Here is a 26,722-nt window from a genome sequence, read left to right on the forward strand (position 1 = left end):
GGGCGGGGCGGGCTCGGGTGTCAGAGACCGAGCCGCAGGTGGCGGCGGGCGCGGGGCTCGGCCAGAGCTCGGGAGGTGAGTGCAGTCCTCGGGACCCCTCGAATCCCCTGGCCCGCGCACTCCCTCATGCGTACCGCGCCCAGTAGCCCAGGAAGCCCCTGGGGGCAAAGGCGCGGCAGGGCATGAGGGATGGCGAAATTGGGGGCTGGGGGCTGCGCGGTGGGCGCCCGGCCTCCCAGCGGCCATAATCGGGGGTCTTTGGAGGGAGATAGGGACCCTTCTCCAATGCCCCCGTCTCCTGGCCTAGAATCGGAGCGTGCAGGAGGGCGGCTATCACGTGAGACCCCTCCCCAAATCTCTTTATTCTAAGCCTGGATTTGGGTGCAGGTTCCAGGGCTGCAAAGATGGGGGCGCCGCTCTCCCTCCAGCCTGGGACCCAGGACAGCCGAAGTGGAGACCACTCTCAATTTCCCTCTTCCCAGCTCTGGTCTGCAGACCCCTGAGGACAGAGATGAAGAACCCCCTTCCCTTTTTTCTCCACTGTGAACCCTGATCTGCCTGGAGGAGGAGCTGGGGGGTGGGGGGTGGTCCCCGGGCCCCTCCCCTGGACTGTTCTATCCCAGCCCCCTACCGCAAGGATGAGGTGGGGGGCGTTTCACGGGCATCCTCTGCAGGGACCCCCCCCCCAAAGTTGGAATTCTGGGGAGGGGTCAGCATGGGGACTGGCCAGGCAAGGCCTGGAAGGGCCTAGAGCACGGACTTGGGGGTGGTCCCTGTCTCAGTGGGGGGTGGGCAGCCAGCATCTGTTCTGGAGATTAAAATAAATCGAGGTAAATTAGGATCTTGCCGGAGGCTGACTGCGAGTGGGGTGCGGAGGAGGGTTGTGGGGTGGGCGGCCCCTCCATCTGCCTCAAATCTGGGAGTTGCCTGCCCCAGCCGCAGTGGGGACCAGGAGGCAGCTTTGATGGACCTGCCTCACTGGTGACCTTGGGCAGGTGACAGCACCTCCCTGAGCCTTGGTTTTCTCCTTTTTTTTTTTTTTTTTTTAATTTTTTTTTCAACGTTTATTTATTTTTGGGACAGAGAGAGACAGAGCATGAACGGGGGAGGGGCAGAGAGAGAGGGAGACACAGAATCGGAAACAGGCTCCAGGCTCCGAGCCATCAGCCCAGAGCCCGACGCGGGGCTCGAACTCCCGGACCGCGAGATTGTGACCTGAGCTGAAGTCGGACGCTTAACCGACTGTGCCACCCGGGCGCCCCTGGTTTTCTCCTTTGAAAATGGGGCTGAGGGCTTCAGAGGCTGTATTCCACAGATCCTGAAATCCACACACTCCATCAGTAGCCAAACTAGAACTTCCCCTTTTGCTTAAGATGTCAGTGGTTTGGCGGTGAGAGGGCAGTGGGTTGGGAGACCCCCTGACATGCCTTGCCGGCCTCTGAGCCTCAGTTTACTGCACCGCAAAATGGATTCGTGGTCACTCTGGCATTGCTGGAAGGGCTATTCTGCTGGACGGTAGAATATATTACCAAGCTGCGATCATTGGAACAGGGGCTCCACCACCCTGGTCTTACCGGTGGGACTGCCTGGGGCACACCCTGACCCACATACTGTCACCCACGCCAGGGGTAAGCCAGTTCCTGGGTGAGGTCCCGGGTAGGAGGAGGTGGGAGGCACCAGGCCAGCCCATCTCTTGTCTCTGCAGTGGACACAGGGCTGAGTGTGGGCCTGGGAGTCCAACACCCCCAGGTTTAAATTCGATTCTCCCCCCCCACCCCCCACCCCCACCCCGGGGACTTGGCGTGTTCTTCTGTGAAATGGGCTGAATCCCCCTTGGAAGATCATAAGAGACGTGGGAATATGGGAGCACTGTAAATACAGACATGGTCATTATAATACTATTACAAAATTCGTGATCATAAATGGGGTCACAGCTGCCTGGGAGCAGGGAGGAGAGAGGAGAGTCTTCAAGGGTGTTGCCTGCTGTGTCTCTAGAGCCCGGCATCCAGGTAGACAGTTGGTGCTCAATAGGTGTTTGCCAAATAGATGACAAAGAGGGAAGAGACTAGTGGGGATGGGGAGGACTGAAAACTTCCCGAGCCTGACAGTTTGGGCGCCGTATGACATGGGGCGTGTGCCTCAGTTTCCCCAGCGGGGTAATGGCCACACTGAGACACCGCCTTGAAGCGAGAATGAACCCGGATTGTGCAAAGGTCACTGGTGGCTGGGCCTGGAAGGGAGGAAGTTCATGACAGAAGATGGTCATTGAAACAGCAGGGCCAAGAGGCCAGTCACAGGAAAGGAAGAGAAAAACCCCAAACGGGCCCTACTGGGTACAGAACTGGAGTCTGCGGGGAGCAAAATGTCAGAGCCTCTTCCATAGGACCCTGGAGGCCCAGAGGTCAGGGTAGGCCCAAGGTCACAGCAGGAGGTCAGGGGCTGTGGACAGGTGGCTTAGAGTTAGTGAGCCCTGCCTTCTTTGCTGACTCTATTCCTGTCTTTTTTTTTATCTGCTCCTGGGTCTGCTCACATGCTCGACCCAGTGCAGAGCCCCAGGTTTTGGGGGGAATTGGTGCTGGCAGCTCCTGGGGCAGGCGTCAGACAGGCTCTGTTCTCTCCTCCAGGCAGCCAGAGGATGGGGGCATCCCGGTCAACTGACAGCCTGCTGTGTGACCTTGGGCAAGTCCCTGTCCATCTTTGGGCTTTGCCCTGGTGCTATGGACCTCTTTTCTCCATCAGATACAGAGGCCACCGTGTCTCAGACACGATACTTTGAGAGGTCCGTGGAAGTGTCTTAACCTCTTTCAAAATCAGAAGGGAAGAAGATGAGCTTTGGGGTCAAAGAAGACATTTTCACATGTAATATTAATATAGGCATTTCTGTGCCAATGCAATCGTAACATGTAGTTTAAATTCTTTTTTTTTTTTTTTTTTTTTTTTGCTAGAGGAAGGGGCCCATGAAAGTTTTCACGCAGCCCTGCGTTTGAGCCTCGGCTGTACAAACACGAGCATGTGGTCTCCCCCCCCTCTCTGAGCCTTGGTTTCCCCTCTGCAAAGCAGGCATCATTAGCCCACCTCAGGATGGGGAGATGTGGAAAGCTGAGCCCAGGACAGATGCAATTTAGGGCATGCTGTTATTTCACAATTGTTGTCATGATTGTTATTTGTTGGGTAATAACAGCCCCAGCCGTGGGGCCCCAGGTTCAGGTACCTCAGTTTACCCGTCCTCGGCCCGGCCCAGTTCCAGGGAGGTCCCAGGGGTGCTGGTCTGGTGGGGGAGGTGAGGTGGCGGTTGGGAGGTAGGCGGGGCAGGGTAAGCTTCCTGTCCCCCAGGCACACAGGCCTCCTTGGGGCTTGGTGCTGACTGACGGAAGTGGCAGGGGCCCGCGTGGCTATCTCCTGGTGCCCACCCTGTCTGTCGGGGGGGCCCCCAGCCCCGCTCGCTGCCCTGTCTGGTGAGTTAGAGCCCTGCCAGGAGGTCCCCATTGCCCCCCTCAGGAACAGAAGTTGGGGGGGGGGCTCTGCCTGGCCTGGGGTTTCTGGAGAAGCAGCAGGTGTCACTTCCTGGGCCGGGCAGGAGCTTGCGTGGCGGCCACCTTTCGCTCTGCCCCTCTGCCCCCCATTACGGTTCGGAGTGGTGAGCCTAGCTGTGGGGCAGTAGGGGGGTACACGGACCCCCAGAGCCGCGTGCGGTGGTTCCAAACGAGAGTTCTTTGGCAGGCAGGCCAGGGACAAAATCACAGGGACCTCGGGACAGTGAGTTCTTTCTCTGTGGCTCAGTTTCCTCATCTGTAAAGCTGGGGTGGAGCCCCATGGTGTGGCTGTGAAGGCTGAATGAACAGGTACCTGTGGGGGGGGTGCTGGGTACCGACCCACAAACATACTGGCTCTCGGCGCGTTGTGGGGGGAGGGGCAATCTAATCGGAGCTGTGAAAACAGTTGAGATTCTCGGTTTCTGAGGAACTTGGGCCCGGGGGCTCCTAGGATCCTCTAAGCAGCATCTTCTAGCAGAACTTTCTCTCTGTGTGCTGTCTGATATGGTGGCCACCAGCCCTGGAAGCACGGTTGGCTCCAAGGAGCTGGGAGGGGGGGGGCGGGGGAGGGGGCCTTCATTGTATTTCATTGCACTTCGTTTAAAATTCACTTGCCACATGAGGTTAGTGGCTCCCATGTCACTCAGCTCAGCCCTAAGGGATCTGGAGATACTCTGGGTCCAAATCATGGTCAGGAATGAAGAAATGAGATGGGAATTTAGGGCTTTTCCCCCTTGGGAGGTCAGCCTAGCTCCGGACCAGACTGGGTTTCCTCTGGGAGGGCACAGTGACTAGGGTTTCTCAAGGTCCCCAGCATCACCCCGGCACAGGGTGGTTATTGGAAGTAAATATTTTTTTTAATACACGTATTTTTAAGTTGACTTACTTATTTTGAGAGAGACAGAGACAGCATGAGTGGGGGAGGGGTAGAGAGAAACAGAGAGAGAGAGAGAGAGAGAGAGAGAGAGAGAAAATCCCAAGCAGGCTCCGTGCTACCAGCACAGAGCCCAATAGGGGGCTCGAACCCACCAAGCCGCGAAGATCGTGACCTAAGCCAAAACCAAGAGTCCGATGCTTAACGAACTGAGCCACCCAGGCGCCCCGGGAATATTTGCTGAATGGAATAATTTTTTGCCTGGTGAACTCCTATCCATGCTTTAACCTCCCACCTCCCATGCCCCCCTCCTTCAGTCCAGGCTCCCACAGTCCCTTCTAACGTTTGGCCCAGCCCTGATCCTGCAGGACTGGTGCGTCTGGCTCTACACCCCTAGGCTGGGGGCTCCTCAGGGACCAGACCCAGGACCCAGACCTCGGGTCCCTCTCGTGGACCCTTGCATTGCCCTGGCCACATGGGTACATGGTAGGTGCTGGGTGACTTAGAGAAGTCAAAGGACCTGGGGCTAGACGACAATGGTTCAAATTAAACTCACTTTTAAGATTAGCTAAACTGAGGCTCGATGAAGGCAGCCTTGTCCAAGGTCCTTGCTTGGTCCTTTCCCAGTGAGGCCCAAGGAGCTTTCCCTTTTGCGGTCACCAGCCCTGTCCCTGCTGCCACTGTGCCTCCTAGGCTCCCAGCTGCTGCTGAGCTGCCCGAGGGGTCATGAATTATGGATGAGGCCTGCGGGCTCCTGTGACAAGCCCAGCGTCGAGAACGTGCCAAGGACACCAAGTGTCCCTCCTTTGCCGGGCAGCTTGGCCCAGCCCCCCTCTGCGGGGAGGCCTGGGTTCCCCCAACAAGACCCCTTCTAGGCATTCCCTCTTGTTTTGCAGATGGGGAAACTGAGGCACAGAGCTGGATAGTGACTCAGACACCAGGTGAACGGTGGCTTCTGGGAGTCGGGCTTGGGACTCATGGGGGCCCCCACTGCCGGCTGGGTCATCATGGTGAGGGGTGAGCTCTCCATTCCAGAGCGTGCATGAGATGCGGACTGGTGTAGAGGGATTTGGGAGACCCCCAGGGGTCCTTGGGGACACTTCAGGGACCCCAGCCCCCATGTGGCTGATCACAGTCCCAGTGTCCATTTCTCAGCAGACCCTTTCCAACAGGAGCTGCCCAGCGTGGAGCTGAGTGCTCAGGTCTCGATTCAGCTGGCCCAGGGTGAAAATCTGTCATTTCCTGGCTGTGTGACCTTGGCAAGTGGCTTCCCTCTGCAGGGGGCGGGGGGGGGGGCTCAGTTTTTCCATCTGTGAAATGGCCCTGAGGTTTTCTGCTCAGGCTGAGGGGCTCATCCAGTATTCCAGCCCCCAGTGAATTCCTATTTGTGCTTAAAAACCCCTACTCTTGTGCCTTTCCCTCTAGACCAAGCTCCCCAGCCCCTATCCTTCTATCTAGTCCGGCTCTGACTGCACAGGACTTGGGACATCTATATCCTGATCTGTCCCCGCTAGAATGGGGGCTACTTTGGGCCAGGCCTGGGGATGAATCATCTCAGGGGCCCTGGCATGCCAGCCTTGGGGCTTTTGGTTCCTCCTCCATCCTTTCTCTTCCTCTTTCACAGGGAGGATAGTTGGAATTTCCCCTCTAAGGCCCAAGCTGGCCATGGCTTTGTAGCTCAAATTTGCCTCTCTTTGGACAGGCACTAAACAGGAACCTGCGGGGGTCTCCACAGAGGCCATCAGGATGTCGTATTTTGGGGAGCACTTTTGGGTAAGTAAGATGCACTTTTATTTTGATGGGGGCTCCTGGAAGGGCTGTGGGGACTTTTACAGAGCTGGGGGTATGTGGCGGCCTATGGGCAGAGCCTTGGACAGGTGGAGGGTCTGCAAGGTATCGAAGTTAATGTGGGAGGAGTCAGGCTGGATATGAATCTATACCCTCAGACCTCATGGACCTTGTGACCTTGGACAAGTCCCAGCTTCAACAGGGAGACTAAGGCCCAGAGTAGGATTCTTTTTCCTAAAGTTGCCTAGTGAGAAAGTGCAGAGTCGGGGCTCAAACCCAGCGCCGGACTGAACTTCCAGGATCCAGGGTCATTTCAGCCAGGGAATTTCCAGGTCTTTCCCACCCTGGAGAGTTGCGGGGTTTCTTGACTTGGCCCCTAGTGGCCCCCCTCAGCCCTGTGCCTTCCGGGCTGGGGACCACATACTGTGACCCAAGGCGGCCAGTGAGACAAAGTTGTTTTCATTCATTCATTTGCTCCCTCCCTCCCTTCCACCATTACTCCGCACCCAACCTACTGTGGAACCTGAGGAGGCCCCCAAGAGGCTTCATCCTGGCTCTGACCCCAAGAAGCCCCCAGTCTGGGAATCATAGAGCCAGCCAGAGATCCGCAGCCCTGCAGGGTCGTGGCTGGGCCCCCCAACTTGGGGGCAACCAGAGGAGGGCTGAGAGCCATGTTTCCCCTGGGCTTGGAGGGCTGAGATTTTCCAGGATGTAAGAAAGGCATTCCAGGCAGGGGGAACAGCCTGAGCAAAAGCCCAGAAGCTTTGTGACAAGGTTGACTAGTTGAGGGCACAAGGACTCCTCTTCCAGGGCCGGGCTACTGGGAAGCCACAGGGAATGTATGAACAGAAGAGTCTAGGAAGGACCAGGGCAGAAAGCCCCTTCCCCAGTTGCACGCCCTGAGCTTGCCAGAGGAAGCTTGTTGCTAGGTAACTGGTTGCCCCTGGCAACAGGCCTTCTCCCTCCCTTTCCCCTCCCCAGCTGGGGCTCCTCTTACTGCCACTTGCTTTCTTAAAGGGGCCTCACCCCCTTGCCACCTGCTGGGAGGGAGTGGGGGGAGGGGGCAGAGGGGGGAGGGGGCCTGACCTCCACCGGCTCCCCAAGGGTCAGATTCCCGGGATTTGTCTCTGAATAGCTATGTGACCCCAGCAAGGGGCCCCGCTCCTCTCTGAGCCCCTGTTGGTGCCTCTATGTAAGGAGGTTGACTGTTTGCTGATCAGTTGTTGCCCACGTTTTGGAACCCTGACAGCGGCACCTACATTTATTTTAAATTCCACTTAATGGCATGAGGCACCTACATTTATTTTAAATTCTTTTTAATTGCATGAGGCATGCAAGCTTGCTGCAGAAAATCCAGATCAGCAGAGAGAAAATAGAAGCCACCCCCGATGCACTCCCCACCCAAAGATAGCCTGGTGCAGAGTGGATAAGGGCTTGGAGTTCAGGATTTGATCCGGGGCTCTGCTGGGAGCCCTTGGGCAAGTGACTTTGTGTCTCCAGGCTTCAGCTTTCCCATCTGGGAAAGGGGATATAATTCCTGCCTCCCAAGAGGACTCAGGGAAGACCCTGGGATGTCTTTCACTGGCAAGGTTTCTTTTAATCAATTGTCTGTAATGGTGGCTCTTTGCTGGGTGTCGCTGGCCTGAAGGAGGCTCCTCCAGTCAGGGGAGATCAAGCCAGAGAGGGAAGCCCTGGTCCCACTGGGCCAAGGCAGGGCTGGAGGCATAGAGGGCACTGGGGAGCCATGAGGGAAGTGTGAGCAGGACAGGGACATCATCAAGCTGTGTTAGAAAGATCCCTCTGGGGTTGGCCTGGGGGCAACACTGGAGTCCAGAGAGGTTCTGATAAGAGACACAGGCCCAAGACACCCCCTCCTAGGACCCTCACTGCCAGCACAGCCTGAGAGAGGCAGATACCACTGGGGGCCTTGCCAGGTCTGGGAAACGGGCCAGTGGTTGGCTGCAAGTCAGCCCCAGATGCTGGCCTGGCCAGCGGTGCCTGGTGCAGCCTTACTCGAGGATCCCCTGGGTGGGGCAGGCGGGGGTGGGGGTGGGGGCTGCTGGGCCTGTTTGCTGAGCCCTCCCCACGGTGCAGGAAGCCCTGTGTTCAGCACGCTGCGAGCCTCATCCCACCGAGACCTGTGGGAGGTGGGTGCTGTCCTTGTCCCCATTTGTCAGATGAGGAAACGGAGGCCCAGAGAGGTGAAGTTACTAGCTCAGAGTGACCCAGGGCACAAAAGGAGGCTCTGAGACACACCCCTGGGAAGCAGGAGGGAGCACCACTGAACATTCAGGGAAGTGAGCGTCTGAAGAGGGTGGGCCTGGAACGGATCCTTGACAGGTGGAAGGATTTGGATGGATGGGAAGAGAGGCACCCTGGTGGGGTGGAACAGCCCAGGCAAAGGGACAGTGGTAGGAAGGCACGGTATGTCTTTGCACATTTTTCTGGCGAGGTCAAGAGGAAGAAGCTGGGGGATGGGATTGGAAAGCCAATTTTGAGGGGCGCCTGAGTGGCTCAGTCGGTCCAGCGTCCAACTCTTGGTTTCAGCTCAGGTCATGATCTCACCGTTCACGGGCTCAAGTCCCGCGTTGGGCTTCGTGCTGACAGTGTGGAGCCTGCTTGGGATTCTCTTACTCTCCCTCTCTCTCTGCCCCCGCCCCTCTCTCTCAAAATAAATAAATAAACTTTAAAAAATGAGGGGCACCTGGGTGGCTCAGTCGGTTAGGCTTCTGACTTCAGCTCAGGTCATGATCTCGTGGTTCGTGAGTTCGAGCCCCACACTGGGCCCTCTGCTGTCAGTACAGAACCCGCTCCGGATCCTCCGATCCTCTGTCTCCCTCCCTCTCTCTCTCTCTGCCCCTCCTCTACTTGTTCGTTCTCTCTCTTTCCCTCTCCCTCTCTCTTTCTCTCAAGGCCCCCAAGGGGATAGACAGCAGGCTGATTGGCTCAGGCCTGAAGCAATCCCCGCCGCCAAGGGGTTGGGCTTCCGCTGGTTGGCTCCTCCGGCCACGCCCCCGTTGCTAGGCAACCTTTGATGCCTCCTCCACCCCTTTTCTCAGTCTCCACGTCCATCCCCTGCAGGGTGAAAAGAACCATGGCTTTGAGGTCCTGTACCACAGCGTGAAGCAGGGGCCCATCTCCACCAAGGAGCTGGCCGACTTCATCCGGGAGAGGTGAGGATCCCTAGGCTCGGTCCGCACCTGGCCACGCCCCGCAGCCCAGTCAGCCCCGCCTGCCTCGTGGCCCCGCCCCGGCTCCGCCCCACCTCTCCCCGGCCCGTCCCACCGCCTCCACTCCACACCCTGCCCAACCTGCTCGAACGCCCTGGAAACCAGCGGTTCTCAACACTGTCAGCCCTGTGCCCGCTTGTCAACAATTCCCAGGTTTCTGACGCCTCCTCCTGAAGAGACGGTGATATGACCTACTTACAAGGGGAATTCTGAAAACTCAGTCTCATGCCCTGAATATGATAAAACACACGTATGAGGAAATAATCGACATTTCGGCATGGAAATGCTCTGCTCCGACATCTATATCCCAGAAAACATAATCCATTGAAATTGCAAGGCAGCCTTCTGCCCCCCGGCCACTCGCTAGCTGAATGCGCGTTGAATCCGGGCAGAGTTCAAAAGATTATAACCAGGTTTTTCTCTTTGTGGCTGTCTAGCGAGACCTGTCTGCGCTGTCTAGGACAGGGGCCACTCTTTATTTAGAGAGCCCTCCCGGACCCATCCACGATTGCCCGTGGTACCCTCTGGGTGCCTCTATCAAAAAATGAGCCCGTGGGTAGTTGGTTTTCACGGGGCATATTGTGGCCCCAAACAAAATTGAGGTTCTGTTAACCTGGACAAAAATGTGAGTGGAGATTAGGTAGGCATTAGCGGTGTCTGTCCAGAGGCAAAAAGGTAATAGAAGTTCGTCTCCCGCAGTTAAACAAGACGAAGCATATAAAGCATTTGTAGTATGTGCTCAAAAATTTTTTTATCTGATGCTGTTACTTCTGTTACTCCTGCTGTCGTTAGTAAAAGCATATTACTTAACCTCGCCCATGACTTTCCAAAATGCCTCCTCCCAGCAGGGGACTATACCATCCTCCTTGAGAGCTACTGCTCAGATGTCTGAATGAGGAAACTGAGGCCCAAGGGGATGGAGCGTCTCCCAAGGGCGCCCAGAACCTTCTGCATCTTTTCTCCATTCTGTTCAGGGCCACCATCGAGGAGACCTACTCAAAGGCGATGGCAAAACTTTCCAAGCTGGCCAGTAACGGGACCCCCGTGGGGTGAGTGGGCCTTGGCTGAGGCAGGGGTCGCCAAGGATGCAGGGTCCTGGGGTATCAGGGGCCTACTCTTGGGTGGACATCTCTTCACACAAGTGATATGTAGAATAGGGAGTCAACCCTCCCCCACGCAAGGGGCTAATTGGACAGGAGAATATAAATCATTCATTCGCTTCCTCCTCATTCATTCATTCAACACATATTTATCTGTTGTGTGCCAGGCACCATTCTAGGTACTGGAGGCCCAGGAGCGATCAAGACAGATAAAACCCCAGTCACCTGCATGCCACGTTCATGTAGGGCGTGCGGCAAGATAGATGTTAACTACAAACATGAACAAAGTCCCTTCCTGGGGTGAACAGCTCTAGGAAGGGGATGAAATGGGGGCGTGAGACAGGTGCTTCCTCTGGGGGTGGCTTGGTTCCGTGAGCTGAGACCTTGATAGCGGCGTGGAGCCAGCTACAGGGGTGTCTGGGTCAGAGACCCAGGCGGGCAGCTGAGCCAGTGCAAAGGTCCTGAGGCAACCATGGGTTTTGCATGTTCGAGGAAGAGCAAAGAGGCTGGCTGCAGGGTCTGAGTGAGGGACAGATGAGACGGTAGGTTGGACAAGGGTGGGGGGGGCGGTGCACGCCCGATTCACAGGTGACGTGGTCCCATTGGCATCTGCAGGATTTCCTGGGGCTGCTCTGGGGCAAAGGTTCTGGGGTGGGGGAGGGGGGGGAGGCCAAAGAGGTCTTCTGACGATGTAGCCCTGTGAACTTGATTTGGGCAAGTTGAGCCTTAGCTGCCCTTGAGTATCAGCTGGGGCCTGGAGTCCAGAGTGAGGATGCTGGGGCCTCAGAGCCTGGGTTTCAATTTCCTAAGGAGCCTTGGGTGAATTGTGGAGCCTCCTATGCCTCAGTTTCCCCATCTGTCACAGACCTGCCTCCTAGTTGTGGTGCAGCTGCCTCAGCAGGGCCTGGGGCGCGCGGTGGGTGCTGGCAGTGCTGTTTGAGGGGAGCCCCTGGGGGGTGGGCCCCGCCGGACCCTGGGTGTGTGTGATCTGTTTCCAGGACCTTCGCCCCGCTGTGGGAGGTCTTCCGCGTCTCCTCAGACAAGCTGGCGCTCTGTCACCTAGAGCTGACACGGAAACTGCAGGACCTCATCAAGGACGTGCTCCGCTACGGCGAGGAGCAGCTCAAGATACACAAAAAGGTGTGTGTGTCGGCGCGGGGCGGGTGGTGACAGTGGCAGGAAGGACCCCAGAACTTACGGGGCCTTTGAACCTCCAGCTCCTGGCGTGTGTTCCTCCGCGAATTCTATTCCTGTCCAAAGAGGGAGTTGGGGGGCTGCCTGGGTGGCTCAGTCAGTTAAACGTCTGACTTCAGCCCAGATCCTGCTCTCGTGGTCCGTGGGTTTGAGCCCCACATCGGGCTCTGTGCTGGCAATGTGGAGCCTGCTTGCGATTCTCTCTCTCTCTCCCTCTCTCTCTTTGCTCCTCCCCTGCTCTCTCTCTCTCAAAAAAAAGAAATAAAGCCCCCCCCCCAAAAGAAATGTTTTTTTAAAAATGGCTAACATGATAGATTTTATGTTATGTGTGTGTTACCCTGAGTTTTTTTTCTTTCTTTCTTTTTTTTTTTTTTTTTTTCTTTTGGAACTGGGGGACAAGGACGTTTTCTGCGGGCTAATACACAATAACCTTGGGAATAGATTCTTAAGATGAATAAGCTGTGACTTAAACAGAGGTTGCCCCTACTTGTCATTAAAAAATGGCCTAGGGGCGCCTGGGTGGCGCAGTCGGTTAAGCGTCCGACTTCAGCCAGGTCACGATCTCGCGGTCCGTCAGTGAGTTCGAGCCCCGCGTCGGGCTCTGGGCTGATGGCTCGGAGCCTGGAGCCTGTTTCCGATTCTGTGTCTCCCTGTCTCTCTGCCCCTCCCCCGTTCATGCTCTGTCTCTGTCTGTCCCAAAAATAAATAATCGTTGAAAAAAAAAATTAAAAAAAAAAAAAAAAGGCCTAGAACAAACACATCTGCTTGTCTATGTGCTGATTATTTCTGGAGACAGATCTACTCCTAGGCAGAGGCTTGGGAGGCTGGGGATCAGAGAGGGGTAGGTTTTTCCCTGAGCTCACCCCGTGAAACTTTCTGAGATAGGAACTATGTGTAACTATCCCCTATTTTAAAACGTTAAAACTTTTTTTTTTTTAATTTTTTTTTCAATGTTTATTTATTTTTGGGACAGAGAGAGACAGAGCATGAACGGGGGAGGGGCAGAGAGAGAGGGAGACACAGAATCGGAAACAGGCTCCAGGCTCTGAGCCATCAGCCCAGAGCCTGACGCGGGGCTCGAACTCACGGACCGCGAGATCGTGACCTGAGCCGAAGTCGGACGCTTAACCGACTGCGCCACCCAGGCGCCCAAAACGTTAAAACTTTTGAAAGCAATAGAATACTCAGAAAAAAGTAATCGGTGGAACCTGGGTTTAAGAGCCGGGAATTTCCCAGTGGACACCTGCTGGGGGTTTCAGGGCCACCCACGCTCCCCCTGCCCCCGCCCCCTGCAGTGCAAAGAGGACGCGGTGGGCACCCTGGACGCTGTGCAGGTCCTGGCAGGTGTCAGCCAGCTCCTGCCCAAGTCCCGCGAGAACTACCTGAACCGCTGCATGGACCAGGAGCGGCTGCGGAGGGAGAGCACCAGCCAGAAAGAGATGGACAAGGTGGGCCTTCGGCTGCGGGTCCCCGGCTGCCGTCGGCCCTCTGCAGACCCAGGGGATGCTTGTCCCCTCCCGACCTCATCCCCTCCCTGTGCCTCCTAGGCAGAGACCAAGACGAAGAAGGCGGCAGAGAGCCTGAGGCGCTCGGTGGAAAAATACAACTCAGCCCGCGCAGACTTTGAGCAGAAGATGCTGGATTCGGCTGTGGTAAGAAGCAGGCATCGGTGCCTTGGAGACCCACACATCCCTTGGCCCAGGATCTATGGGCGCCGGAAGTCCAGAACCTCTGAAACCCTCGCCTCCCGGGAGCCTTAGAATCACAGGTTTAAAGGCATAGAATTCTAGAGACTGTTAGCTGTTGCGGTGGTGGTTGTTGTTGTTGGCATTATTATTTCAAAAGCCAAATCCTTTTTGTGCCTCGGGTTCCCCATCTGTAAAATGGGAACAGTAACAGTACCTGCCTCACGGAGTTTTTGTGAAGATTAAATGAGCCACTCTATGTGATGTTTTCAGACTCGTACTGGGTGCATGGACACCTCTCTAGGAGGGATTACAATTTCTTTTCTTTTTCTTTTAATTTTTTTTTCAACGTTTTTTATTTTTATTTTTGGGACAGAGAGAGACAGAGCATGAACGGGGGAGGGGCAGAGAGAGAGGGAGACACAGAATCGGAAACAGGCTCCGAGCCATCAGCCCAGAGCCTGGCGCGGGGCTTGAACTCACGGACCGCGAGATCCTGACCTGGCTGAAGTCGGACGCTTAACCGACTGCGCCACCCAGGCGCCCCAGAAGGGATTACAATTTCTATCGTTACGGATGAGGTTTTTGAACAGGGCAGGGCAGGGTTTAGAAGCCAAGAGCCTACTGATGGTTCATGGTGGCTGAAAGACCTGAGTTCTGCCCCAGTCTCCATTCTTCACCAGCTATGTAACCTTTTTATAAGACGCTATACCTCTCTGGAACTACTCAAATGTGTGAAAAGCAGATTGGAATGTCAGGGTTAGGAATCGGGGATTTTTTTTTTTTCTGACTTTCTATCTGCAAGTGATAGAAAGTTGCAAATGATAGAAACCTTCATTCAAACTGACAAGGAAGATTAAAGGCTCAGGGGACTGAAAAGTTTGAAGGGAGAGCTTCAGGCATGGCTAGATCCAGGTACTCAACTGGTGTTAAAGTTGTGCCTCTCTGCTTTTTGAGTCTGTTTTTCTCCCTGGGGACTTCACTCCCAAGCAGAGATGCCCCTCCTGGGTGTGCGTGGGTGTGTTTGTTGCGGGGGGGCGGGCAGTGGCACACGCTCGCAGCAAAGTGGCCACCTGCAGCCTCCACATGGATCCCACCATCTCATTGACTCAGGGTATGAAAGTGTCTCTTTTCCCATAGTTTTAGCCAAAGTCCCAGGGAAGACTCTCATTGGCTCTTCCCCGCCCAGTCACTGAGGCCAGGGGGGTTGGAACGTTCTGATTGGTCAGGCTGGGTCACCTGGCCGCTCCTCGTGGCCTCCACCTTCCTGTTTGCCCCTTCCCTCCCGGCTCAGCGTTTCCAAGCCATGGAGGAGACCCACCTGCGGCACATGAAGGCACTGCTAGGCTCCTACGCCCACTCCGTGGAGGACACCCATGTGCAGATCGGGCAGGTGAGTGGCCCCAGGGGTGGGAAGCGAAGCAAAGGGTGCCAGGCAGGAGGGCCCCGGCCGTGCCTGGTTACACGCTTCATCCGCCTGGCCCAGGTGCACGAGGAGTTTAAGCAGAACATAGAGAACGTCAGTGTGGAGATGCTGCTGAAGAAGTTTGCAGAGAGCAAGGGCACAGGCCGGGAGAAGCCTGGTGAGTTGGGACATCGTGGGGATTGGGTTCTGGGGCCACAACTACAGGGAAGGAACAGGACTCAAGAGGCAGGAGACTGAACCTCCCTGCACCTCGGTTTCCTCATCAGAAAAACGGGCCGATGACAAATCTAACTCCCCAGCCCACATAGGAACAGTATTTGATGCCCCATCTTTTAATTATTATTATTATTATTATTATTATTATTATTATTTTATTTATTTATTTAAGTAATCTACACCCAGGGGTGCCTGGGTGGTTCAGTCGGTTGAGCGTTGGATATGGGGCTTGAACTCACGAACCGGGAGATCATGACCTGAGCTGAAGTCAGACGCTTAATTGACTGAGCCACCCAGGCGCCCCTTCATGGCCCATCTTATGTGTAAATCTCTTACAACCAGATACCAGAGGGACCTCGAAGGCCAGGCCCATCCTTTCATACTTTACCCTGAGGGCCCAAGGGAGCCATTGAGGACTGTTGAGCAAAGGACCAATTTGAAAAAACAATGTCCAAATGAGAGGTCAGGGAGGAGTTGAAGAGCAAAAGTATTAGGGTCAGATCTGGGTTTGTGTCTGTTCCTCACTACTTGCTATGTGACCTTGGATGTCTGTCTTGACTTCTCTGAGCCTCAGTCCCCTGTACAGACTCACGGTCCATCCCCTGACCCACTCAAGTGCCTGTGAGCAATGCCGGAAGTAGAAAAAGTAACTCAGAAAAAAAAAAAAAAAAGAAAGAAAAAGTAACTCAGGCATCGCTCCGTCCGGTGCATCCCCAAGGGGGACCTGGACCCCTGGCCCATCCCACTCATGACCATCTCTGGGGCTGGCTCAGCCCCTTGGCTTGCGCACTGGATGCCCGCTGGCCTCGAGCTCCGATGCAGGTGCCATTGTGAGCCCGCGGGTGCTTCGCTGCCCTTCCCCGGGCCGGGTCTCCCAGCCAGGCTGAGTTTCTCCGTCTCTTCCATCCCAGGGCCTTTGGATTTTGAGGCATACAGTGCAGCTGCCCTGCAGGAAGGCAAGTACGTCTGGGCCTGGATGCCCAGGCTGGACGGACGCTGGGGGTGCGGGAGGCAGATCTGAATGGGAAGAGGGCACCCCCAGGGCTCAGCTGCACCCCCTCATCTGTTCTCAGCAATGAAACGTTTGCGGGGAGCCAAGGCCTTTCGCCTCCCAGGACTGAGCCGGCGGGAGCGGGAGCCCCCTGCAGCTGTGTGAGGAAGCACCCCTGCCCAGCCCTGGCCCAGGCTAGCCCGGGATCCCTTCCCCCTTCCCAGGCTATCCCAGAAGTCCCCTGCCCCCAGCCCCAGGCAAACCCCTGGGTCCTATCACCGGGAGGACCAGCTCAGGACATCGTGGCCCAGGGGCCACCCCCAGGCGCCATGTCTAGTGTTGGGGGGGGGGGGGTCGGGAGCATGCAGGTGAGGTGGGAGAGCTGACATCGGTATCTCTTTCTCCATCCCCAGAGATTCCCTGGAGCCCGATTCAGGGGTGAGTACCGGGCTGCGAGTGCGAGGGGTTCAGTCCCACCTTGGGCCCCAAGCCTGGAGCTCAGGGGGCTAAATCTCATCCCCGGCTGCGTGTGGAGCCATGTGGGAGGGACTGATGTCCCCACTTAGCTTCAAGGTGCCCCTCAGTCTTACCGCCATGGTGTACTCTGTTCCCTCAAGCCCCTGCTTGCACCAGGGAAGACTGTTACTGCCACTGGGGCTGTTTTTAGGTCCGAGTCCGGGCCCAGAGGTGGGAGGGGCCGTGGCAGGGAGAGACGGGAGGGAGGTTCGGTAGCGGGGAGCCTGACTCCCTGCCTGTCCCCGCAGACGTGTCCAGAGGTGGATGAAGAAGGTTTCACTGTCCGGCCTGATGTGACCCAGAACAATATCCTCCTGGTGCCCCCTGGCGGCAACTGTGGGCACAGCAAGGACAAAGAGCTGTGGGGCAGGGATCCCTCCACGAATAGCGACCCTCTCTGCGTACATCCTGGCGGGGGGGCGGGGAGGGGGGGGCGGCCTTCAGGGTAGACAAAGCAGATTGAAACGAAGAATCCTCAGGGCTGAGGAAGAGAGGCAGGGCGAGAGCCAAGGGGGCTTCCTGGAGGAGAGGGCACCGGTGTTGGGGTTTAGCATCTGACCAAGAGTTTGCTGGTTAGGGCCGGGCGTGCTTGTGCAAAGACTTGGGGGCAAAACCGTGGTGTCGAGGCCCGGGTGGCAAGTGGTGATAGACCGGATTGTGCAGGGCCTTGAAGGGTTTGAGCAGGAAGGGGTGGGTGACCCCCGTGTCGGGATCCGCTTGGCCCCTTGACTGCGGTGCACGCACGGCGGAGCCCTCCCGCTTTTCCTCCAGCGACTCGGACTTCGATGATGAGGAACCCCGCAAGTTCTACGTGCACATCAAGCCCGCCCCTGCCCGCGCCCCGGCCTGCAGCCCCGAGGCAGCTGCGGCGCAACTCAGGGCCACGGCTGGCAGCCTCATCCTTCCTCCCGGCCCAGGGGTGAGGCGTAGGAGGGGTGTTCGCGGGTGCGGCCGGTGGGGCTGGCTGGCTGCGCCCGACCTGACGCCACCCACTTTGTCCACAGGGCACCATGAAACGCCACTCTGCACGTGAGCAGCCTCCGAAGGGGTCTCGGGTGTGGGGAGGAGCACGAAGAGGGGCGGCTGGGCCTGGAGTATGAATCCCAGCCCTGCCGTGTTAGCAGGCTGCTTACCCCTTCTGACCCTCAGTCTCTTCTTCTATAAAATGGGGTCATTGCGAGAGTTAAATGAGAGCTGAGACAGGTTGGCTCGGGCGCAAAGCCCTCTCTGCCCGACTGGCTGATCACCTTGGACAGCTGGCTGGACAGACCCAAGCCTTAGTCTCTTGGTCTGTGACAGAGGGGGCACTGGAGGCAGGGTGACAGGAAGGCTCAAGGTGGTGTATCTCTCATAGGGGACGCTGCTGGAAAACCACAGAGGCCTCGATCTGCCCCAAGAGCCAGCAGGTGGGTCCTATAGCGGGGGGGGGGGGGTTGATGGGGACACACTGGGCCAACATGAATGAGCAGGTGGGGGCTGTCCCTGACTCCTCTCCCCTCTTCCCCTGCTGCCTCCCTGTGTCTCTGCCTCCCCTCCTCTCACCCTGGCAGGGAGTCGAGGGCATGCTGTATTTGAGGAACCGCTTAGTCGTTCATTTGACGAGCATTTATTGAGCACTCGCTGTGTACTCCTTCTATTCTGGGTTCAGAGACATATGCCCAAGATAGGTCTTCCTTCTCAGATTCACATTCTCGTGGCCCGGGGTTTTTTTTTTTTTTTGTTTTTGTTTTTAAGCGTTTATTTATTATTGAGAGACAGAGAGACACAGAGCCTGAGCAGGGGAGGGGCAGAGAGAGGGGGGAGATACAGAATCAGAAGCAGGCTCCGGGCTCCGAGCTGTCAGCGCAGAGCCCGACGCGGGGCTGGAACTCACGAACCGTGAGATCATGACCTGAGCCCAAGTCAGCCGCTTAACCCACTGAGCCACCCAGGCGCCCCATCGTGGCTCGGGTTTGAAGAACAGCAAACAAGTTAGAGCACGTTGGATACTTCCAGATGCTGTGAAGAAACTAAAGCAGGCAGTGTGGTGGGAGATAGCAGCGGGCAGCTTTAGTGGAGGCCCGGGAGGCTGCTCTGGGATGGGGATGGGAGGTTTTGAGCCCAGCCTTGAAGACGGCAGGACGTGGCCTCAGGGAGGGCTGGGGACACAGAGCTCGGGACCAGGAACGGTCTGTGCACGGGCCCTGAGGAGGGGAGGAGACATGGAAAGGATAGAAACCATCCCTGTGTTCCGCTTGGTCCACAGCTGTGCGGAGAAGCTGCAGTCAGATGAGCAGTTTTCCAAGAACCTGTTTGGGCCGCCCCTAGAGTCGGCCTTTGACCACGAAGACTTTACAGGTGATGGGGGTGGGGACTTCGGGGCCACAGGCTTGGCTAGCGAGATGGGTGGGTCCATTGCCAGGGCAGGTTTGGCGGGGGACAGGCTGGAGGGAGCACTTGGGGGTCCTGTGTAGGCAACTGAGAAGAGAAGACTTGGCAGTGAGATGGTGGGCGGGGCCGACGAGAAGGCGGGTAGTGTAGGTGACGATGGGCAGATGGGCGGAGCATCGGTGGAGATGGAACTGACCAGAGGGCCAGGCCTGAGGGGGGTGGGCCCCTCCTCGGCGTGGGCGTGGCCTGCAGGAGGAAGGAAAGGGCCTCCGTGTGGGCGGGGTCTGGAGCTGGCGCCCCCACCCCCCCCAACCCCCCCCTCTAGGCTCCAGCAGCCTCGGCTTCACCTCCAGCCCCTCACCTTTCTCCTCCTCGTCGCCCGAGAATGTGGAGGACTCCGGCCTGGACTCGCCATCCCACGTGGCGCCTGGCCCCTCCCCGGATTCCTGGGTCCCCCGCCCCGGCACCCCGCAGAGCCCACCTAGCTATAGGGCACCGGCCTCCGAGTCGAGGGGGACACGGCCCCTGCCAGCATCGGACTCGCCGCAGCCCCTCGCCCCATCCCCGGGTCCCTGGGGGCTGGAGGCTGTGGCTGGAGGAGGTGAGTCCAGGAGTCTGAGAGTCGTCAGAGCCCTGGGTGGGGAAGACTGAGCGCCTACTGTGGCCAGGGCCTGAATGGGCGGCTGGGGACACAGCCCAGAACCTTCACCCTGGCAGGGACAATAATGAGATAGACATTTCTCATGAGATAGACATGTCTAATGAGATAGACAAAGTGGAGGTCGCAGGTGCCTGGTGAGGGCTCCGAAGGTTGGAACCTCCCTGAGGAGGTGGCATTTGAGCTGAGATTTGTTGGAGGTGAGGAAGGAGCCATTGGGATGTGGTGGGGGGTTGGGGGGGGGTTGCTTCCCAGCAGAGGGCGCATCCTGTACAAAGGCCTTGTGGTGGGTAGCTGCCTAGGCCCTCTGAGGAACAGCTCGGGGGCTGGGGGGTGGGCCGTGAGGCCAGAACAGAGTGATGACCCGGAAGCGGAGGGAGAGGAGGGAGTGATGTCAGCAGGGAGATGGGCCCGTGCGGGGTCTGGGACCTGATGGGAATGATGTGAGCTTTACTCCTAGCAAGGTCTGGGCCACAGAGGGGCTGTGAGCGGAGGAGAAGCGGCACCTGGCTCAGATCGCAGGCTCCCTCTGTCCACCTGGGGGGCGAGAGTGGGAGCTGGAGACCAGGGACGGGAGTCCAGGGAGGTGGGGAGACGCGGGCGCGAGGGCACAGGGCTGAGACAGCAGAAGGATCAGGGAGGAGGGCTTGCGGGCAGCTGGCTGTTCTTCCAGGAAGGGACAGGAGGGGCAGGGAACGTGGGGTGGAAGAAGCCCGGGGCGTGTTGGGACTGGGCCTTTAGATGTCAGGCGGACAGTGGGCCCTGAGTTCGGGGGAGTCCAGCTTGGGGCACCCCAGGCACCGCTGTGTGAAGCGGGAGGGGAGGCCACCCGGGGGGAGGGCAGGGCCTAGTGCTACAGGTCGGAGGAAGAGGCAAGTGAAGAGGGTGGGGGATGGGCTCTCCTGGGGGCCTGAGTCACAGGGCTGTGGGCTTCGACCCCATGAGGTCCCCAGAAGTGGTGACAGGGGTGCTTGGCACCATCCTTTTTTTTTTTTTAATTTTTTTTTCAACGTTTTTTATTTATTTTGGGGACAGAGAGAGACAGAGCATGAACGGGGGAGGGGCAGAGAGAGAGAGGGAGACACAGAATCGGAAACAGGCTCCAGGCTCTGAGCCGTCAGCCCAGAGCCCGACGCGGGGCTCGAACTCACGGACCGTGAGATCGTGACCTGGCTGAAGTCGGATGCTTAACCGACTGCGCCACCCAGGCGCCCCGGCACCATCCTTGAATAGAGAAAAGAGCCGGTTCGGAGCTGGGTCAAGGAAGGGCCCAGGAGAGTGAGTGTAGACCACGGTGTAGACTAGTCCAGTTGAGTTGTCTGAGCGGCACTATGGAATTAGGGCTCTCAACCAAGCCTGTTCTGCCCCCTGGGGGACACTTGGCAGTGTCACCCGTGATATTAGACTGTCACCACTAGGGGGGGTGGGTACTAGGGACATCTGCGGTGGGTGGAGGCCAGGGAGGCTGGTCAGCGCCCCACGGTGCCCAGGACGGTCCCCCCGGAGAATGCTCCAGCCCCAGGCGTCAGCAGCGTGGCTGAGCAGCCCTGGGGAAGAGAGGAGCACGTCTCGGGGGTGGGTGGCAGGGGACACCGAGGAAGCAGGGAAGCGAGAGGAAGCTGAGTTTTATACAGTCACTAGTTAACGGATGAGACTCAGACAGAGGCCAGGGTGGGAGGCTACTTCATCCTCACAGAGAGGATGAAGGTCACGGAACTGCTGATGTTGGATGAAAACGCCTGCCGCTTGCCCCCCCCCCCCCCCCCCGCCCCCCGGACTGTGCCTGCCTCCTGAGCATCCAGCCCTTGTTTGCGCACTCCCAGTAACCTCCCGTCGGGCTGGTGTCTGGGAGGCTGGGGGTTGTGGACGGCCTCTGCAGTCCTGTCCAGCAATTCTCTCCGCGGCCCCGAGACCTCAGACCCAAGGGGTGTCCCCAGAAAAGCCCGACTCCCAGTCTGGGGCCGAGTCCCTTCTCTGGGGCGGCCTGAGAGGCCCACGGCAGCATCTGAGCTCTGTCTAACGCTCGCTCCCCAGACCTGATGCCTGCCCCTGCTGACCTTACAGCCAGAGACGGTCTGGCAGCCCCGCCCCGGAGACCCCGCACCAGGAAGGTGTCGTGCCCCCTCACGCGCAGCAACGGGGACCTGGTGAGGGTGAGGGGGCGCGCGGCAGGAGTGGGGCTGGGGGCGCCTCTGGTGGGGGCACGGGCAGCCCCAGGGCACTGCTTCTGGGTGATCGCAGCTCGGCCTGTCTCCTTCCCCAGTCCCGGTCTCTGAGCCCCTCCCCGCTGGGCTCCTCGTCCGCCAGCACCATCTCAGAACGGCCTAGCTTCTCGTCGCAGGCAGGACACGGTATGGGGGGCGGCCCTGGGCCCTTCTCGGGCATCACTAAGTGATGCGTTGGAGGTCTGGCGGGCAGAGGGTGGGTTCTGGAGCCAGGGACCTGTGCCCACTCTGTCTGTCCCTGTCCCCTCCCCTCCGCCACCAGGAGTCTCCCGGGGACCCAGCCCTGTGGTCTTGGGCTCCCAGGATGCCCTGCCTGTGGCTACAGCCTTCACCGAATACGTCCACGCCTACTTTCGAGGCCACAGCCCCAGGTACGCAGTGGTCAGGGAGAGTATAGACAGTGACAGGGACAAACAGGACTCTCTGGGGCCTATGCGTCTAGGGTCCAGGAGAAACAGCCTTCCGGTGTGTTTCCTGACCTGCTTTACCACGGAAGGGCCTTGAACTCTGGGCCAAGCAACCAGGCCCCTGTCCCGAGGGCAGTGGGAACCACAGAGGGTGTTTGAGCAGGGGCCAGGCCTTGCTGTAACCACAGTTGAGAGCAAGTCCCCTAAGGCTGCTGTGGGCATCACACTGAAGGGAGCAAGGCCCTTGGCGGGGTGGGTTAAGGGTGAGTTGAGGGGCCAGGAATAATCTGGGAGCAGTGCTCAGCAGGAAAGATCAGACCACACATAGGAGAGAGTATTAGGCCTGAAACCCAAGCTGAGGACCGTATTATAACTGTTTTGGTTTGAGCTTCCTGGCGGCCTAGAGGAAAAGAGAACTAGGGAAAGGGGATGTTTCTGCCTTCTTCAGCCCAGTGTGGTTTCTTCCCAGTGCCTGGATGGCTGTCCAGGCAAGGACACAAGGAGTGTCCTGGGAGTGAGGATGCCGGACACGGTCAGGGCCTTGCTTCTTCTGGGGAGCCTGGGGGGCCACAAGCTGCAGCAGAGCCAGGAGAGAGGGGAGGACGAGGTACCAGGCAGAGCCCTGAGCCAACACGCAGTCTCCTCACCCCCCCACCTCAGCTGCCTGGCTCGAGTAACTGGGGAACTGACCATGACCTTCCCTGCTGGCATCGTGCGTGTGTTCAGCGGGACCCCACCCCCACCTGTCCTCAGCTTCCGCCTCGTGCACACGTCCGCCATTGAGCACTTCCAGCCCAATGCTGACCTGCTCTTTAGGTACTACTATAGGGGGAGTGGGGGGGTCAGAGGCAGGGGGGCCCGGGAGCTCCCCGGCGGTGAATTCCTGCTCTGCCTCCTGGGATTTGCTGTGTGGCCCTGGGCAAATCACTGTCCCTTCTGAACCTCATTTTTCTTTTCTCCTTTGCTTCCCATCCCCCGCCCACCCTCCCCCCCGGGGGGTGGGGGGGGTCATGCTCTACTGGCCCCAAGGTGAGCCAGGGAATCTGCATCTTTAGGAAGCCCTTGGGGTAGGTCAGATGCCGAGGGCCTTGGGGAAGGGGCCTCTCAGGGGTTGGGGTGATTATTCCTGGTCTCTGTAGTGACCCCTCCCAGAGCGACCCTGAGACCAAAGACTTCTGGCTCAACATGGCGGCTCTGACTGAGGCCCTGCAGCACCAGGCGGAGCAGAATCCAGCTGCCTCCTACTACAATGTGGTGTTGCTAAGATACCAGGTGGGCGTGTGGATGGGCCCGGACGGAGGGAGCAGGGAGCAGGGAGGGGCTGGGCTGGCAGGGAGAGCAAGCAGTGGCAATGGGGGTGGGGGGGGGTTGGGGAAGGGGGGGTAAAGAGAGCAGAGGGAGCAGGGGAGGGAGTCAGGGAGGGAGCCAATGAATGGTGGCTGGGTGGGCGTTTGCCGGTGCAGATGGCACCATTATGGAAATTAGAAGAGGGCCTGTCCCAAGGGCCCTGCACCAGCACCTGCCCACCGCTCTGTCGAAACCGGGCGCTCTCTCGCCCTCTGCTGGAAGCATGGCGTCACGCGGACCCCGATCTGCGGTGTCTCTGAGGGAGAAGGACTAGGCCCCACCGAGTGGTCTATGCGGCAGTGACGCTGAGCTGGGTCTGAGTTAGGTCCTGGTGGAACAGCACGTGCTGGGGCAGGACCAGAGGGCCTCAGCTGTGTGCTGTCTCCTGTTCTCGCCCCGCCTAGTTTTCCCGCCCGGGTCCCCAGTCTGTGCCTCTGCAGCTGAGCGCCCACTGGCAGTGCGGGGGGACCCTCACTCAGGTGTCGGTGGAGTACAGCTACCGGCCCGGCGCCACGGCCGTGCCCACGCCCCTCACCAACGTCCAGATCCTGCTGCCCGTGGGGGAGCCCGTGACCAACATCCGCCTACAGCCAGCCGCTACCTGGTGAGGGTGTGCGGGAGGGAGGCCGGAGGAGGCTCAGCACTGGCCCAGGACCCTCCCGGGCCTCCCCTCGATGCAGCAGCTAAAGGGTCCCCCGTGGGTCCAACCGTTCCGTGTGCACTCGCCTTGCTTAGAGCCGAGGACGACACGCTGAACCATAATAATGTTGGACACCAAGGGCTTCCTGTGTGTCAGGCGCGTTCCACGTGCTCCATACACGCTGACCGGCTCAGGGCTTCTAGCAACCCCTTGAGGTGCGGACTGCCATCATTCCCACTTACGGAGGCAGCACTGAGGCACAGAGGGGCCGAGTCGCTTATCTGAGGTCATACCAGGATTTGAACCCAGACAGCCCCTCTCTGCCCTGGGCTATTTTTTTGGAAGTTTATTTCTTTTGAGAGAGAGAGTGCACACGGGCGTGTGCGCGAGCGGGGGAGGAGCAGAGAGAGAGGGAGAGAGAGAATCCCAAGCAGGCTGCACGCTATCAGCACAGAGCCTGACCTGGGGCCGAACCTCAACGAACCGTGAGACCACGACCTGAGCCGAAAGCCAGAGTCTGCCACTTGACCGACTGAGCCGCCCTGGCGCCCCTGCCCTGGTCTCTTAGTCGCCACGCAGCGTTGCCTTTGTTTCGTGCCAAAGCTAGAACCTGGCGCAAAGAAGCCAGGCTTAAAGGACTTGAGTGTATGATCTAAAGATGCTGCGAGGCCCTGGGGTCCCCGGGGACCAGCTGCTCCATACCCCACACCCATTTTACAGATGGGGAAACTGAGGTGGGGGAGAGGGGACCTGGCTTGCCGGGGTCGTGTAGCTTGAGAGGTGACCAAGCTGGGACCCTGGGCTCCCCGTGTCCTCTTGGGGAGAGAGCTGACCAAGCTTTTTCTTGATGCCAGGAATCTGGAGGAGAAGCGGCTCCTTTGGAAGCTTCCAGATGTGTCTGAAGCAGGGGGTGAGTTATGGCTGTGCAGGAGATCGCGGGGGTCTCGGGTGGGAGGGGCTTATTGAAAACGGGGGAGAATTGGGGATGTGCTCGGGGTGGCGGAGCGTGGGCACGAAGGAAAGCTTGAAAGGGCTGTGACAAAGCTGTGAGGGAGGACATGGCGGGAGGCAGGCATAGCAGGTACAAAGGCCCTGAGGCAGAACTCCTTTGCAAATTACACATAGCCCCACGGGGCCAAAGGAGGAGGGTTCCGGGGCACAAGAGGAGGTCAGAAGGGGCAGACGGCGGCCACAGATCAAAAGGCCCGGGAAGAGCCCAGGTCACAGCAGGACTCGACTCGGGCTGAGGCTGGGGCACAGCTGACCTCAGGCCTCCCCAGGCTCTGGCCACCTATCCGCCAGCTGGGAGCCCTGCTCGGGGCCCAGCACGCCCAGCCCTGTGGCCGCCCAGTTCACCAGCGAGGGGGCCACTCTGTCTGGCGTGGACCTGGAATTGGTGGGCAGCGGCTACCGCATGTCGCTTGTAAAGAGGAGGTTTGCCACAGGTATGCCCCCCCGCCATCCGGCTGCTGCGCATCCCTGGAGCCGGGCCCCCTGCTTCTGCCAGGGTGCGGGGGGAGGGGGAGGAGTTGGGGCGTTTGGGAAGGTCGGTGGGCGTTGGGCCCTGGAGGCCCAGGTTGGTGGGCACAAGTGGGGAGGGGTAGCAGGGCCCCAGTGGGAGGGGTCAGGAAGGGCCCCCGTAGGGTGTCCCCGCCAGGACCCAAGGCAGAAGGCCAGAAGCCTCACTGCCACGCGGCTCCCAGGCCATTCTCCTGCCGCCACAGGGGCCGCTGGGGCCCACGGGGCACCCGGAAGAGTGAATTACAGGGGTGCTTTGAGGAAGATTGGGAGGTCCCAGGGTAGGGGCAAGGGACCCCCCTCTTCCTCCCTGCTCACGGTGCCACCCGCACAGGGATGTACCTGGTGAGCTGCTGAGCCCGCAGAGGCCGACCGGCACCGCTGGCCCCAGCTCTGCACTGTCCTGGTGCTCGATGACTGATCCCCGCCTTCCTGCCGGACCCTGGGCGCCCCCCCACCCCGCTCCCCGACTCCGCGGAGAGGAGACCCACACCCAGCCTGGCTGAGCCTGAGGGTCACTCCTGCTCCAGCCAATTCTCACGCGGGTCCTCGGACTTTTAATGTTCTTTGAATAAACACTTTATTTTCTAATAAAATAAATAAGCCTTTTCCTGCTCCAGGAAATTTCCTTCACGTCGCCGGAGAGGAGAGGAAGGGAAGATGGCTGGATGGGTGGGGAAGATATAATAGCCCTAATGTTCCCTCCTCACCCCGCCCCCTGCACTATGCAAGGCGGCACCAGGGGGAGAAAAAGCCAGACACAGGCGCCCCGGGCTCCATGGACATCTGAGCTAGCAGAAGGGACTAGAGGAACCCAGAGGGGGATGTCAGATTCTTCCTAAGGAGAGGGCATTATAAATGGGGCTCTGACGTATGAATAAGAGTTTGCAAGATGGGGATGGGCATCCCAGGCAAAGGAATGGGGACTTGTGAGTCCTGAGAGAAATCAGTCAATCCACAAACATTAATTGACTACCTACTGTATGCCAGGCTGTATGGGACGT

At 58.4% G+C, this 26,722-nt stretch overlaps 1 protein-coding gene across 6 annotated transcripts; it reads left to right on the forward strand.

Annotated features, from left to right (window-relative positions):
* FCHO1 (FCH and mu domain containing endocytic adaptor 1) lies at positions 1 to 26,333 on the forward strand. 6 transcript variants are annotated; one of them, XM_040444881.1, is made up of 29 exons: positions 13 to 75; positions 5,304 to 5,348; positions 5,580 to 5,666; positions 6,110 to 6,180; positions 9,277 to 9,368; positions 10,400 to 10,474; positions 11,524 to 11,665; positions 13,015 to 13,167; positions 13,267 to 13,371; positions 14,699 to 14,797; positions 14,891 to 14,987; positions 15,958 to 16,002; positions 16,120 to 16,198; positions 16,451 to 16,475; positions 16,802 to 16,859; positions 17,294 to 17,472; positions 17,558 to 17,582; positions 17,908 to 17,959; positions 18,799 to 18,890; positions 19,249 to 19,524; positions 21,616 to 21,728; positions 21,845 to 21,932; positions 22,069 to 22,177; positions 22,874 to 23,029; positions 23,353 to 23,485; positions 23,965 to 24,164; positions 25,055 to 25,110; positions 25,481 to 25,645; positions 26,053 to 26,333. In XM_040444881.1, the coding sequence occupies exons 4-29, from the start codon at positions 6,154 to 6,156 to the stop codon at positions 26,073 to 26,075; spliced, it is 2,664 nt and encodes an 887-aa protein (XP_040300815.1). In that variant the 5' UTR covers positions 13 to 75; positions 5,304 to 5,348; positions 5,580 to 5,666; positions 6,110 to 6,153; the 3' UTR covers positions 26,076 to 26,333. The 6 variants fall into 6 exon arrangements, with proteins under 6 accessions (XP_040300820.1, XP_040300815.1, XP_040300819.1 ...); XM_040444882.1 differs by lacking the exon at positions 13 to 75 and adding an exon at positions 3,380 to 3,455; XM_040444886.1 differs by lacking the exon at positions 5,580 to 5,666 and having other exon boundaries at positions 1 to 75.
* Positions 26,334 to 26,722: the final 389 nt, after the last annotated feature.

The sequence above is a fragment of the Herpailurus yagouaroundi genome, unplaced genomic scaffold (assembly GCF_014898765.1).
Source record: "Herpailurus yagouaroundi ecotype Mexico unplaced genomic scaffold, PumYag 193, whole genome shotgun sequence".
In the NCBI taxonomy this organism is placed as follows: Eukaryota; Metazoa; Chordata; class Mammalia; order Carnivora; family Felidae; genus Herpailurus; species Herpailurus yagouaroundi.

What these genes read in the sequence shown, in the direction of transcription:
- FCHO1 (XM_040444886.1), top strand. Translation starts at nt 6,154, where the DNA reads ATGTCGTATTTTGGGGAGCACTTTTGG. An exon ending in ATTTTGGGGAGCACTTTTGG is followed by an intron (nt 6,181 to 9,276) that starts GTAAGTAAGATG and finishes CATCCCCTGCAG; the next exon opens with GGTGAAAAGAACCATGGCTT. An exon ending in CTACAGCCAGCCGCTACCTG is followed by an intron (nt 24,165 to 25,054) that starts GTGAGGGTGTGC and finishes TCTTGATGCCAG; the next exon opens with GAATCTGGAGGAGAAGCGGC.